Raw genomic sequence first — 15,023 nt, 5'->3', positions numbered from 1 at the left:
TCACATTCTCGACCTGCCCATTGGCTTGTGGGTACGCCACCGATACCTTGGTATGCTTGATATCGTGTCGGCGGCAGAAGTCGGCGAAGGCCTGGCAGTCAAACTGTCGCTGACGATGTGCTCGGGCAGGCCGAAGCGACATATCACCCTTTTCCACAGAAAACGTCGACATTGGTACTCAGTGATGGTAGCCAATGGTTCCGCCTCGACCCATTTGGTGAAATAGTCGATAGCCACGACGCAAAACTTCAGACCTCCCGGGGCGACGGGCAATGGCCCCAACAAGTCTATTCCCCACTTGGCGAAGGGGATAGCAGTGGTGACCGGTGTATAAAAGGTGGCCGGTCGGGTGTTCTTCCTGGCGAATGCTTGACAGACGCCGCACCTGGACACCCGTTCGACGTAGTCTCGCATCATGGTCGGCCAATAATACCCCTGGACGACTAGCTTCCGGGCGAGCGTGTGGGCGCCCTGGTGCGCGGCACAAATGCCTCTATGAGCCTCGTCCATTATTTTCTCGGCCTCAGGTCTAAGCAGGCACTTTAGTAAGGGTCCTCCGAACGACCGTTTGTATAGCTGTCCGTCGACGATCCGGAAGGAAGGGGCTTTTCGTCGAACTCTCGCGGCGACTCCCGGGTCCTCCGGCAACTCGCCTTTTTCTACGAATCGCCGGATATCCTCTATCCAGAACATTTCGGGATTTTTTCCTCGATCCCATTCCTCGATATCTACTTGCTGGACTTCCGGTGGTGTCTCTCCAACACTCGGCCGATGTAGCTCCTCCTTCTGGCAAATTTTTATCAGGTGGTCCGGTACCCCTTCCAGGGCAATTTTGGACAATAAGTCAGTTTCCATGTTGTCCGCTCGAGGTATGTACTCTATCTCGTAAGCCCCGAACCCTTTTAATATTTCGACCGCACGCTCTTTGTATAGTACCATCCTCGCATTCTTAGTTTCACACGCACCCGAGATCTGTCCGACTACCAGTCTGGAGTCAGTCTTGATTCGCAGCCGCTCGACTCCTAGGGCCTTGGCGAGTCGGATGCCGTTTAATACCGCTTCGTACTCGGCCTGATTTTTTGATGTCGAGAACCGGTATCTCAGAACGTAATATAGCCGGAATCCTTCCGGAGTGATGAGCATGACACCGCCTCCACAGTGCTGTCGACTCGATGCTCCGTCCGTGTGCATTTCCCACCACTCGCCTGGGCAGCTCTCCGAGGCGTGTTCTTTTTCCTCCTCACTTGCGGTGCATTCGACCAGGAAGTCGGCCAAGGCTTGACCCTTAATGGAAGGCCGGGGTTGGTACTCAATCCCGTACTGAGTCAACTCTACGGCCCACTTTACAAGTCGGCCGGAGGACAAGGGGTTTCTTAGCACGCTTCCGAGCGGCTGGTCTGTCAAAACTCGAACGGTATGGGCTTGGAAATAGGGTGCCAGCTTGCGCACGGTGACTACCAATGCATACACAATCTTTTCTAAAACGGTGTACCGCGTCTCAGCGGCCTTCAGCGAGCGACTTACGTAATAAACCGGGTGCTGGACTCGGTCCTCCTCTCGGACCAACACCGAACTCACTGCTTTTGGCTGAGGCGGCGAGATACAAGAATAAAGGCTCGCCCACCTGGGGGGTAGACAACACTGGGGGCGTTGAGAGGTACTGTTTCAACTCCTCAAACGATTGTTGGCATTCGGCAGTCCAAGCGAATCCCTCCTTCTTCTTCATGGCTTCGAAGAAAGGTACGGTCTTATCCGCCTCTTTGCTCAAGAAGCGGCTAAGGGCGGCCAATCAGCCAGTCAGCCGTTGTAGGTCCCTGACGGTTGTAGGAGGCTGCATGTCGATGATGGCCTGTACTTTTTCCGGATTAGGCTCGATGCCTCGTTTGGTGACCATGTAGCCCAAGAATTTGCCACCTTGGACGGCGAACGCGCACTTTTTGGGGTTTAGCCGAAGGTTGTATTTCATCATTACCTTGAAGCAGTCGGCCAAGTCCTTCGCATGCTTATCCTCCTCCCGGCCCTTGACGAGCATATCGTCGACGTACGCAGCCATCGATTTCCCAAGCAGATGTTGGAACAACCGGGCGACCATTCGGGTGTACGTAGCCCCGGCATTTTTAAGCCCGAAGGGCATGACTCGATAACAGTAAACTCCGTCCGGCGTCAAGAAGGCGGTCTTCTCCTCATCCGCCGGGTGCATAAATATTTGATGGTACCCTCTGAAGGCGTCCATGAAACTTAGTAGCGCCGACCCGGCCGTTTCGTCGACTAACTGGTCGATCCGAGGTAGGGGAAACGGGTCTTTCGGACAAGCCTTATTAAGGTCGGTATAGTCCACGCACATTCGCCACGCCGGGGGCTTGGGTATGAGGACCACATTGGCCAACCATTCCGGGTACTTAACCTCGCGGACGTGCCCGGCCGCTAGTAGCGTGCCAACTTCCTTCTTCACAAATTCCCTTCGGTCGTTGGCTAGGTATCGTTTCTTCTGTACGACCGGTCGGTGCTCCGGATCTACGGCGAGTTTGTGCGATATGATTGATCGGTCGACGCCAGGCATGTCCTCTGGGCCCCAGGCGAAAATCGTCCGGTGCTCCCTGAGCACCTTTACAATTTTTTTTTTCAATATCTCGGAGAGGCCGACTCCAATTCGGACCCGTCGGTCCGGCCATGCAGAGTCGATCTCGACTTCCTCCAACTCGACAGCAGGCTCTGGGCGAGGTAGTATCGTCTTCTTCGGGGGCCTCTCAGTGATCTCATGGATCTGCATCTCGCGTTTGCCCATCCCTCTGCATGCCTGCAGATAGCAGTCGCGGGCGGCCTTTCGGTCACAGCGTACCGTGCCTACTCCATTCGGTGTGCGGAATTTCAGGCAGAGATGCCCAATTGAGATCAAGGCTCCTAAATCCTCAAGACCCGGTCGGCCAAGGATCGCGTTATGCGAGCAGGCCAGGTCTACCACAATAAATTTCATGCTGAGTTTCTGTACGTCCGGGTACGTGCCAATCTCCACTGGGAGTGTGATCGACCCTTCCGCCTCCACCGAGTCCCCTGTGAAGCCGGCGAGGGGGTTTTGACGGGGTTCAGCTGTTCTCGAGTCAGCCCCATTTTGGTGAAGGTTTCTAGATATAGCACGTTGACGCTGCTCCCGGTGTCCACCAGGATCCGCTGAACGACGATGCCGTTGACGTCCATGGCTATAACCAACGCATCTCGATGCGGTATTTCTCCGGCTGGTAAGTTTCTGTCGGTGAACACGATGGGCTCTCGACACACCTTTTTGGAGTTCTCCTCGCGCCCGTACACTGTCCCGACGTACAACTGCCGAGCCCAAGCTTTTCTGGTGTTCGCTGAATCACCACCTTCCGGCCCGCCGACTATCATGTTGATAACCGGTTTTTGGCGCCACTGAGCCTCCTCCTCTTCGGGAACCGGCTGTTTGCCTCGACTGCTCTCGGCAACGGCGACGGGTTCCTCATCCCTTCGACTGCCCGGCCTCCGCCTCCACTGGTTAGGAGGCGGGGTTCCTTGCTGGATGATGCCCTCCATGATCTTCTTCAGGTAGAAGCACTCCTCCGTACTGTGGGTATAAGATTTATGATAACGACAATACTTAGCGTTCTTACCTATCTCTTCGTTTGTCGCGCGATCGTCGGTCGGCGGAGGCGGAGGCGGGGCAACCGCTTGTACCTCGTGGACCGGACGCTCGGGGATCGGCCGATAGGCGTGGACCACTGGTCGGTCGTACGGCCGTCTAACTTCGGGTCGCCGAGCCACGTCCGGGCGCCTTTCTTTGGCTTCCGCTCGCGTCCTCTTTCCGCTGGCAGATCCGCCGACTTCGCGTTGTCGCTTGTACTTCATAGCCTGCTCCGTATTGGCCCTCTTGTTGGCCATATGAATGGCTTCTGCGTAGGTGGCCGGCCGATTGTCCCTCAGGTCTCGGCACAGCTGGCCGGACCGCAGCGACTCGATGAAGAAGGTGAGCGCCGTCTGGTCCTCGACCTCTTCTATGGACTGGATTTCTTTCTGCCAGCGGGCCAGATAGGTTTTCAAAGATTCGCCTTCGTCTTGACGGATGTCACCCAAGTGAGTTAGGTCCTTTTGTGGCTTAATATTAGCGGCGTAATGGCTCATGAAGCGGTCTGCCAGCTCTTCAAAGTTGTGAATCGACCCTGAGGGCTGCGCCACCAGCCACCTTTGTGCTGACCCCTTCAACGTGGGTAGGAAAGCACGACACATGACCGGGTCTCGTACCCCCAAAACCTGCATCTTGGCCTGATAGCTCAGCAAATGCTCACGGGGATCGCCGGTTCCATCGAACGTGGCTTGTTCTGGGAACTTGAAGTCACTCGGTATCTTAAAAGCCATAACCTCGTCTGAGAAGGGTAAGGCGGTCAGCAACGTACGTCCTGGGGATTTGGTTTTTCCCTCCATCCGTTCTTTCAGATTTCGCACCTCCTGTACTAGGTTAGCCACTTCGACCCTCTCCCGGGTGCGATTTCTCGTGGATTCCGTGCTTTCGCCGACTTCAGACTCAGCCGGTTGGACGGGGTTGCGGGGAGGTTGCTCCACGCGACGAGTCTCAGTCCTGGCTCTTTTGGTTCGGCTCTTCTCTCGCGCAGCTTGTCGGTCGCGGGCGGCTAACGGGGCACGACTGGGCTCCTTCCGGCCTAATCGTTCCCTTGCCGACCGACGCCCAACGCTGGGACCTAGCCGGGAGTGAATGGATTGTACCGGTTGGCTTTCAGCCCGTCGACTCAATTGCCAGTTGTCGGGCCTCTGAGGCGGTTGCAACTCGCGTTGCGGCTGGCGAGTGATGGATTGTTCTCTCACTCCTAGGCTTGCTTCGGCGCAGGCGCGCCCGATTGCGCGTAACTGCTCCGGGGTGAGCAGCACCTGAGGTAATTGCGGGTTTATCTGCGGCGTCGGCGGCGGTGTCGTCTCGTTTTCTTGGCTCCGAGCATTTCTCCTATTCAGCTGGCTTCTCAGGTCGGCCTCCCGTCCGTTGTTGTGACGGCTCGACTGTTCCTCGCTTCCTGCCATGTCTGGAGTTTTCCTGATTCGACTGTTGTTCCTCGGGCTCGCCTCATTCAAGAGGACACGTGACTCTTTGTTTCAATCCCCACGGACGGCGTCAGTGATGGTTTTAGGGTTTTCGGGCCCAAGGAGGTCCAACACAACCTTTGGTCGGAGGATACACCTCTCAATAATATATCTGTCTAACTCAAAGATAATGTTAGTGCTCGGAAATTCTTTGTTATTCTCCCCTCTTCCGGGTGTCCGAAAAATGTTCCCCTTTTACAAGAATGGAGGAGCCTTTATATAGTGGCTCCTCCTCTGCCGACTTGAAGGCCCTTAATGGCCGACTTCAAGGCTAATCAAGATATGGAGCCGTTGGACGCTATTACTCGGTCGACCAACGGCTCTCCTAGGCTTGTAACAGCTCGACCGGGTCCTGTCTTCAATGCTTCAACGGCTCTCTTTTAAAGGAACCCTTTTAATGCCCTCAACGGCTCCTCGAGCCGGGTTCTTTCCTGGGCTTGGGCCTCGGCCGACTCCTGGACTCGGCCTGACTGCTCTTTGGGCTCCTCTCGATGCTAGCCCACTTCTATTTTCTTTGGGCCCCTATCTCTTGGGCCAGGGTCCTTACCCCATCACCGGCCAATGTCACACATGGTGGCCCCTGCCCCCATTTTCTTCCAGCATTCACTCACTTTTTACTGATTATGGAGGTGATTAGGTTGGGAATCAACACCACCCTCCTTGAAATGTAAAATATGAGTCGTAAGGATTAAGCTCTAGTCCCCAATTGGATATCTCAATTTATATTAGTTTAAATGAAGCATTAGGTAAGGAAAGATTACAATTTTGACCATTATATTAATGCATGCATGGAGCTATATATAGTATGTGATCTATCTAATCTCAATGCTTCCGGATACTTTTCCACAACGGTAAACAATAATCAACAAAGTTACTCATAGTTAAGCATTAATTAATTAATTAATTAATAATCCAAAGGAGTAGTTGATTATTGTTTATCAGGGCCGTTCCTAAGAAAATTGGGGTCCTGTGCGAAAATTAACCTTAGCCCTCTTTTTGTATAATTGTAAATATATAAAAGATATATTGTATGTATTGTACCAAAATATATAATAGTCTATAAAAAATTTATTATTCAAAATTTTACTTGAAAAGTGACATTCTTCGTATTCTTCGACCATATTTAGATGTAAAATTATTCACCAATCTATTGAGTCTTTCTTACAATATACTTGATGAACAACAACTTCAACTTTAAAAAACTTCTTTATGCATAAACAACAGTAATGGAAATAGTCAAGACTAATGGATATTGCAATTGTAGTATCAAAATACAAGAAATTAGATTGTTATTCACCAATCAAAAAAATTCCTAGCTAGGGTTAGTTATTGAATTAATAATTTTAAAATTTTGAATAAAATTAATGAATAAAAATATTTAATTATTTACATACTTTCATCCTTTTATCGTGAAGAATAAAAAAATTGAGGATGCAAAATGCACAAACAACGCACTTCAAATTAATGATTACTAAGATCAAATTCTTGTGTTGTGAATACAAATCTTCCGTGTATGCATTATAATAAGAATAAGAGTAACTTTTTACTCTTTATATATAATAATTTTTACAATAATCAAATAGGTCCGCCTCAATTCCTATACGTTATAGGACTATAACTCTATACGCAAATCAAGTCCTTAAAAATTAGGAATATAAATTTTTTAGAATTTTACACCGTCTTGATTTCTTTATACATAAGTTACACCTACACTAATATATAAAATATAAATATAAAATAATATTTTTTATATAATAAAAGTGCCCCCAAAATTTGGGGACACAATGCACATATATACTACGTATGCAATATTTGGGGCCCCCAAAATTTGGGGGCCCTGTGCGCTTGCCCTGGCCAAACATGGCCAAGGACGGCCCTGTTGTTTATAGTTGTTGAATATAATTAAGAGTAAATACTCAAAATGGTCCCTCGACTATAGATAAAATTCACAAATTGGTCCTTGACTTTCAATTTCAACTAATTAAGTCCTTAACTTTGTAATTTTAACACGATTTGATCCTCCATCTATTTGACCGTTTTTTTACCGTGATTTTTGAGGATATATATGTAATTTCATGGTCCATCGTCGGTTTTTTAAAGTTCCGGTTGCATTTTCAGACCGCACTGTTACATTTGAATACACTGACGAAAGCAATCTACCAAATCCGGTCGCCTTTCTTCATCCTCCCTTTGGATTCAATGTAGTTGAATTCGTACCAGAGCGAAGAAGGCGATGTGTTTCCGAAACGGTGCAACGTCATCCTGGAGGCCTCCATGTGCTCCGACGAGAGTTGCAGGTTCTTCTGGAGATCGTCGATGACGGCTCAGCCGCCAGCGATGATGCAGAATCGCGGCGAATGATGCAGAATCAAACAAGGATAAAAAAAAAAAACATAATCGATACAACCCATCTCATCAATTGCACTATATAATATTCGTTGTTATAATTTTAAGATTATAACAAATCTTTTCCGGGCAACGCACAAGTAAAAATAGACATATTATGGAATAATAATAATAGTGTGCACAAGTTTTGAACCTTAGACCTCAAAGTTAAAATACAATAAATACATGTTCTACCATTTCTTTATAAAGCCTTTTAAATTTAATTAAAAACTTTTTATTTTTATTTTTAAACTAACTAGGTAAAAATAAAATATTGAGCTTCTAAATTTTGAGGTCCCTCTAAAATTTGGGGCCTTGTGCGGTAGCCCAGCTTGCACAGCCCAAAATCCGGACCTGTCCGGGATTATATTTAGAGCAGTGGCGGACCGAGGATTTTTTTTCAGTGGGGGCAAAGAAGCAAAGGAAAAATAAATTCAAAAATATTCAGATACAAGGTTAAAATACAAATAAGATAGTTAAAATACAAAATACATTATAAATATAATTTATTCAGCCCCAAAACGACGTCGTTTTGGGGCTGTTATATATATATATATATATAATTTTTATTTTTTATTTTTTTAATTTCATTTGTTTCATTGCCTGCTGCGATGCGAGAAGAGCTGAAGCCTGAAGCCCGACGCCACCGCAAGTCTCCTCTTCTCTTCCAGTCTTCCGAGTTCCGTCTGACCGTCTCTCCTCTTCTCTTCCGTGAGTTCCGTCTGCTCTCAGCCTCCGTGAGTTCCCTGAGTTCCGACGCCACCACTAGCGCCACCACCCGACGACTCCGCTGCCTCGCAACTCACAAGTCGCAACTGCCAGGTTCAACTCCGATCCCTTCTCAGTTAATACCCTTTGTTCAAATGTTTAATGCTTCAATTTGTTTGCTTAATTCTCATCTGCTCACTGCCCATGTTCACTTAATTTTGCCCTAATTTGATTTTGCCCTAAATCCTAATTTGCCCTAATTATTGAAATGGTTTTTGAATTGCTAAATCCTAATTGACATCCTAATTTGTTAAATTTGTTAAATCCTAAATTCCTAATCTGTACATGTTTAATTTGTTAAATCATAATTTGCCCTAAATTCTAATTTGGTTTAATATATGTTTGCCCTAAATTAATCGGTTAATGATTAAGCAATAATGTTATAATGATTCTGTAATTATGTAAATATATGTAATATGCTTATTGCTTAATTTAAGACTTTGAACCAATCCATTTGATGGGGCTTCTCATCTAAATAATTTTGGGCATTTTGTTTTTGTTTTTGGCACTTCGAACTATTCCCAAGTGATTTAGTGACACTGTGTTGCCAATTTGGGTTTTGCCATTCAGAGGTTAGGGATTGAAAAACAAAACCAACCAAGCAGTATGGTTAGTTAAGATGGATGACTGATTTAAGCATATATTAATTATTAAGCAATATGCTTAATGATTATGTTATTTCTGTAAATTAATGCTTAATGATTCTGTAAATATATGCTTAATCTGATTAAGCAATAAGCATTAAGCAGCCCCAATTCTGTAGATATATGCTTAATCAAGACATGTTTACGCAATCGGATGAGCGATGATTTATTAAATGATTGCTTAGTGCCGTATGTTGAAAAAGATATTTTTATCAAATTTCGAATGAAGCAGTTCTGCAACGATTTCAAAAGATGAAAGAGCGTAGAGGAATATCATTCCGCAGTTTATCATAAACCTTGTATTGTAATTTATAATGTATTTTGTATTTTAACTATCTTATTTGTATTTTAACCTTGTATTTGAATATTTTTGAATTTATTTTCCCTTTGCTTCTTTGGCCCCACTGAAGAAAAATCCTGGGTCCGCCACTGTACACAAGTTCAAATAAAATCTGCCCAAGTACTCAAACACAAAGTCGCAAACCTCCAGCCACACGACACAGTCCACAGACGTTAGCGTCGCCGTTGCCCGTCGTCCAAAGTTTCTAGCCGTCCAGTCGTCGCCGTCACTACAGCCGTCCGGTCATCGTCGCACTGTCGCAGTCGGTGAGTCGCTTCGTTGTCGTCGCCGACCTCACCTGCACGTCGTAGCCTGCTCCTCTTACGTATTCCTCCAGCCAGGTACTCAACTAACAATCTCACTGCCTCACTGCACACTGCCACTTCCAAGTGCTAAATGCCCAAAAATTGAATAAAAATTTTTCTTTGCTAAATAAATGCAATTTTTGATTCAATGATTGTTAATGGTATGTGTGGTATGCTTTGAATCATAAAATAAATTTTTGGTGTGATTTGGCAATCTTGAGGCAGTGTGTATGCAATTTTTAAATATTTATTTATTTATTTTTTTTTTGGCAGTGTGGATCTCTGGATTGTTGATTGTAAATGTGCATTGAATTATATTTTTGCATTGATTGTGGTAGATTGGGAGTGTGAAATTTCAAATTTATAATTTATAATGGCTACATCAAGTAATTTGGAATATGGTGTGTTTGTTGATGCCAAAAATTTGGATTAAGTGAAGTGTCTATTGTGCGGGAAGGTTATGTCAGGTGAAGTGTATAGAACTAAAGAGCACATTGCTCATATACAAGGAATTGTTGTTGCCCTTGCTTAATTCCCCACGGGTGCGAGTTGGGGAAAATATATCCCCAAATGTGGGGATGGGGTTGGGGCGGGGAATATGCCCCGCATACTTCCCGACCTGTGACCATCCCTAGTAGAAGAGTTGTGATGAGCACTAACTTTGTTATTATTTTTTTCTCCCAACAAAAAAAAAAAGAATAAAAGGTTAAGTTGAGAAACTCATGTGCAGCTATTCAATCTCCAGGAAATTCATCTAGCATGTATTGGGAATGTGGAACAGAGGTCTAAGCCGTCGATTGTTCTTCGTGGTCAGGCAGTACTCCTCGCAAAGATGTGACACTTCTCTTAATGATGACTCGGTGATCCGAGTTTCAAACAATATTGCCCATTTGGGCTGCCCCAGGGAAGGGTCAAAGCCGCCCCAGCTCATGTCTTTACCCCCATTTCCCGGCCACTGTTTGCCTGGAAAGAAATCCACTACTGTTCCGGGCCGATTGTCTCATCGCATTACTGCTATTAGCTGGCTAAAGTATTACTTTGACGAAATACCCGGTCCTGTTATTCAATCTCATTTCAATAAGGGTCTGGTGAGTATCGTAAATGTATTCTTTTCCTTGTTTTAAGGCAAATATTCTAATTCAAAACCTGGGTTTTTGGCTGTCTAGGATTTAGGATGCAAGAACAGAGATGTAAGGATTATATCTTAAAGGAACAAAAAATTTTCATGTTAAGATTGAGGGTTTGAGAGACCTGGTGGGTGGAGAATATCCACCACCCGCCAGTTAGACGGAAGCAAGATATGTGATAACCAAAGACAGAGAATAGAAAGAATATATTATAATGAAAGATTACAATAGATTGTCTCTCTTAATGTCCGTTCTATACTTCTATGGACCTCTATATACTAAACTAGATAATAAATTAGTCCTAATAGGAATAGGAAACTACTAATAAGAATAAGAAACTAGGACAACTTTCCTAATATTCAACACATTGCAACATAGACAAGTGGTTTGGAAATAGATATACTCCTACCTTGGTATTCACTACTCTGGTCACAATCCGCAACCTTAGGGGTGAAGCTTTCAATTTTATTGACCTAGGAAAGTAAACTAGAATAGAAGTAATTCCATGAATTTTCCTGCTTCTTATCATGCTGACAACCTAAACTACGTACTGGATCTTGCTGTCGTTGCCATGTCATCAATATTTACAATTAGAGACCCATAGTTTTCTTCATTCTGACTCTTTGGTCTCACAGGTGCAGATGCAATGCCATGATTCATCTAGTGTTGAAAGGCCTAAAATTTCCATGAGAAAGGTAGTGATACTTGTTGAGGATGGTGTACAAGCTAGCAGTTATAAGTGTCATCTTGGACACACAGATACAGAAATCTCTAGATACACTTCATTTGTTTCTGATCAGTTCACTTATTTTACAACTTGGCAGTTATTTTACAGATTAAGCATCATGAGGTCATGGAGATGGGTGCAAGAGTTTATGTACCTGTATCTGTTGCAGAATCCAAAATTTCCAAGCGTTTTGATATTATACCAAGTGGAACAATGTATCCCAATGCTGACGAAATAGCCTACTTGCAAAGGCTTGTATTTTACAAGGTATTTTACACAACTTAATGCTTGGTCCATCAGATTGGTCTATTGATAGTTAAATTTTGGTTTCTAGCACTTCCCATTAGCTAGAAATAGTGCACTGCAATTCCTCTGTTGTTATTGTGTTTCTTAATCATGCAAAACAATTCACGTGCACTTTTTCCATAATAAATGATTGGTTGTCAAAATTCCAGGACTCTGCCTTAATTGTGCTAAATAAGCCCCCTAAACTTCCAGTAAAGGTTAGCATTTTAAAAGTTTTTTGAAGGCTTTTCTAAGTCATTCAAGTGATTCTTTTGTCATTTTGCATAACTTATTTGTGTGTTATCAGGGAAACCTTCCAGTTCATAATAGCATGGATGCTTTGGCAGCTGCAGCACTATCTTACAATTATGATGAGGGTCCTAGACTGGTAAGGGATGCTCCATAATTTCAGTATTGCTGGAATATCTCTCAAGGGACCTAAACCTTTTATTATTCCTCTTCTTTACTTAGGATCTATTTGGAAACCCAAAAAACGATTTTGGAAAAATGTCTCATTTCCAAAATGACATTAGTTAATTTGTTCCCTTTGAGATCTCTGTGGTAACCTAAATCAGCTATTGATTCTAGTCTAACTAGATCTCAACCTCTTATAGGAACCCTTCATTTTGAGGTAGGGTGTCTAAGTTTGTTATGCATGCATGTGAGAGAGCTTATCCAAGAATTCATTGGAAGTTTGACAATTTCTATTTTCTAGAGCTTGAAATAATTCACTCAGGAAAACCCTGTAATGGAATTAAGGATGTTTTTTTTTTTTTCATTGTATCATGATTGCTGAGTTTTGTGGCCACACCTGCTAATTTATTTTAACTCTTGTTTATTGAGGTCTTGTGATGATATATCACTGCTTTTATGCAGGTGCATCATCTTGATAGGGAGAGTAGTGGCCTTCTTTTAATGGGAAGAACAGAGGAAAGCATCTCCCTTCTTCATTTGGTTCTCAGTGACTTAAAGAAGAAGAAATTTCAATCACAGGTACTATACTTATGCAACTTGAGCAGCTCATGAAGTGAGTAGGATCTATCTTCTCATTTATCTAATGTCGTGTTAATTTTCCCTATTTCATCTTTATTTTCTCCCATTCTTCAAATGGAAGTGGTTTATTTGTGGGTTACTGTGCTATGTCCTGAAAACTTTGACGTTTTGAATTTCAGGCATGGGATGATTCTTGTAAGGTAACATATCGGAGATATTGGGCATTAGTAATAGGTTCCCCCAAAGAAAAGGAAGGCTTAATTTGTGCACCTCTTTCAAAGGTTCTGTTTATCGTTCTCTATTGGCCTACTATTGGATATTGGCTAAAGAAAATGAAAACCTTGATGCTTGTGGTCATTGTCTAGCAGGTGGTTCTTGATAATGGGAAAACCGAAAGGGTTATCTTGGCTCAGAACTCAAGGTTAGAAGCTTCCCAGGATGCTGTTACAGAATATCGTGTGCTGGGTCCTATGATCAATGGATGTTCGTGGATAGAATTGCGCCCGCATACAAGCAGAAAGCATCAGGTAATATGAATCTGTTTTCCTCTTTGTAAGATCACAATGCACTTCCCTTTATTTTCCTCTGAATAAAAAACCATGTTAGTATAATGCACATATATATGAGGTATGTAATAACTAAGCTGACCCTTCCATGTGTGCTGAAGCAGCTAGTGTGTTCTCTCGACACATGTGTGGTTATTCATAAGTGTCAGGCAAAGTAACAAGTTTGTTTATAATGGCTTTTAGAATGAATTGCAAAACAAGCTTGAAATGTAGGAATGCAAGGGAATTGCAGTTTTGAACCATATTAGTGGGGCTGAATTAGTGTTATGGAATATATATTTAATATATGGAATCTCTATAGATTAGGCAGTCTTAGGGATTTAGGTAGGTAGGCATATGGAAACTTGTTTACTATTCGAAGTCTTCTAGTATGTATTTATAGGGCTTTGTATTCTCTTTTCTATAAGACAGCGTATTCAAAAATGTTCTCTTTACTTTCGGTACAATTAGAAAGCCATGTTTCATGTCTAACTAGTGTGAGAAAACATATCAATAGACTCTTTCCCATCATTTTCTAGTTCCATTGTTTGAAACATGTGATACTGCTCTAGGATCCTCCTCTTCTGGGGTGACGAGGGAAACCCCACAACCCTTTTGGGTGTAAGTAGACCCGGATTGTGACCCTAGCCGGCAAAGGACCACAAGTAAATTAGCCTAGGTTACCCATAGCTGACCGGCTCAAACCAAGGGGGCAATTGTGGATCTCTTGCCATCTTGGCTGGGGTTACCTCCGCTCTGGGATCCTCCTTATTTTCATAAGAGTGTAACCATGTACTCTTCCTCTTCATAGTAATTCTGTTGTTTTGCAGCTCCGTGTGCACTGTGCAGAAGCGCTTGGTACTCCAATTGTGGGTGATTACAAGTACGGTTGGTTCGTTCATAAGAAGTGGAAGCAGATGCCCCGGGTTGATATTGAGCCCACAACCGGGGAACCATACAGAATGCGAAGGCCAGAAGGGTTGGATGTTCAGAAAGGAAGCGTGTTGTCAAAGGTTCCCTTGCTGCATCTGCATTGCCGGGAGCTTGTACTTCCAAACATTGCCAAGTTTCTTGAGCTTCATAGTAATAGTAATAGGTCAAGGAATTATAATGTGAAGAGTGATACTGTATCAAAACCAGATCTCCTTCGGTTTGTAGCTCCAATGCCATCTCACATGAAAATTAGTTGGAATCTCATGTCCTCTTACTTAATATGAAAACGAAAGAAGAAATAGAAAAAAGAAAACTTGAGTCTGTGTATTGTTTCATATAAATTTTTGATTTCATTTGTAATTTGGTAATTATTGGCATCACTACTGATTTGGTCACCATATTGTCATTGCTTGATGAGTAGATTGTGATTGAATCTTGACAGTTCAGTATGATAGCATAAATTGGATTAGAGGTTGAGACAATGTTATGAATATACAAAGGTGGTGAACATGTAAAATGATATTTAGTTAATCAGTCAATAGGACTAAGGTTTAGTATCAACTATCAAGAGTAGAAGATGATTACAAATGGAGTTGAGTTACAAAGTGATGAATGTCCCAATTAAGGGGAGGATCCCTCTATTTATACTAAGTAAGTTGGCTAAGGCATTTAATGTTCCAAACAGAAGTGGCTTGACGTGGCGTGCTCTCGTTGGTCTAGTTAGTCGGCTGTCCTCCGACAACCTCTAGGCGACAATTCCATCATTTGTGCCTTGCGACTTTCCAATCTTGGTGGCGAAACCAGCTAATCGGGTGGTCTTGGCCAGAGCGATCCAACAAGTAGTCCTAGGACATATTTACCCATCACA

General features: G+C 43.8%; 2 protein-coding genes across 2 annotated transcripts; one reads left to right on the top strand and one right to left on the bottom strand.

The window, feature by feature from the left end:
• On the bottom strand, positions 1 to 1,726 carry LOC109171492. The gene is made up of 2 exons (XM_019320525.1): positions 1,579 to 1,726; positions 1 to 1,454 (listed from the first exon to the last, which is right to left on the bottom strand). The coding sequence occupies exons 1-2, from the start codon at positions 1,724 to 1,726 to the stop codon at positions 1 to 3; spliced, it is 1,602 nt and encodes a 533-aa protein (XP_019176070.1).
• Positions 1,727 to 8,069: 6,343 nt separating this feature from the next.
• Positions 8,070 to 14,553, top strand: LOC109171557 (RNA pseudouridine synthase 3, mitochondrial). The gene is made up of 11 exons (XM_019320597.1): positions 8,070 to 8,310; positions 9,311 to 9,581; positions 10,291 to 10,633; positions 11,308 to 11,367; positions 11,508 to 11,666; positions 11,855 to 11,902; positions 11,992 to 12,072; positions 12,561 to 12,677; positions 12,857 to 12,958; positions 13,046 to 13,204; positions 14,053 to 14,553. The coding sequence occupies exons 3-11, from the start codon at positions 10,316 to 10,318 to the stop codon at positions 14,437 to 14,439; spliced, it is 1,431 nt and encodes a 476-aa protein (XP_019176142.1). The 5' UTR covers positions 8,070 to 8,310; positions 9,311 to 9,581; positions 10,291 to 10,315; the 3' UTR covers positions 14,440 to 14,553.
• The last annotated feature ends 470 nt before the right edge of the window (positions 14,554 to 15,023 follow it).

The sequence above is a fragment of the Ipomoea nil genome, unplaced genomic scaffold (assembly GCF_001879475.1).
Source record: "Ipomoea nil cultivar Tokyo-kokei standard unplaced genomic scaffold, Asagao_1.1 scaffold0319, whole genome shotgun sequence".
Classification (NCBI taxonomy): Eukaryota; Viridiplantae; Streptophyta; class Magnoliopsida; order Solanales; family Convolvulaceae; genus Ipomoea; species Ipomoea nil.
The sequence above is the reverse complement of the archived record's forward strand: the minus strand, read 5'-3'. Positions and strand labels throughout refer to the sequence as shown.

Excerpts from the sequence above, each read along its gene's own strand:
- LOC109171492 (XM_019320525.1), bottom strand. The coding sequence starts at position 1,726 with ATGAAGAAGAAGGAGGGATTCGCTTGGACTGCCGAATGCCAACAATCG. Across the intron at positions 1,455-1,578 it reads CGCCGCCTCAGCCAAAAGCA|TCACCGTGCGCAAGCTGGCA; the intron begins GTGAGTTCGGTG and ends ATGCATTGGTAG.
- LOC109171557 (XM_019320597.1), top strand. The coding sequence starts at position 10,316 with ATGTGGAACAGAGGTCTAAGCCGTCGATTGTTCTTCGTGGTCAGGCAG. Across the intron at positions 12,073-12,560 it reads ATGATGAGGGTCCTAGACTG|GTGCATCATCTTGATAGGGA; the intron begins GTAAGGGATGCT and ends GCTTTTATGCAG. Across the intron at positions 12,959-13,045 it reads TTTGTGCACCTCTTTCAAAG|GTGGTTCTTGATAATGGGAA; the intron begins GTTCTGTTTATC and ends ATTGTCTAGCAG.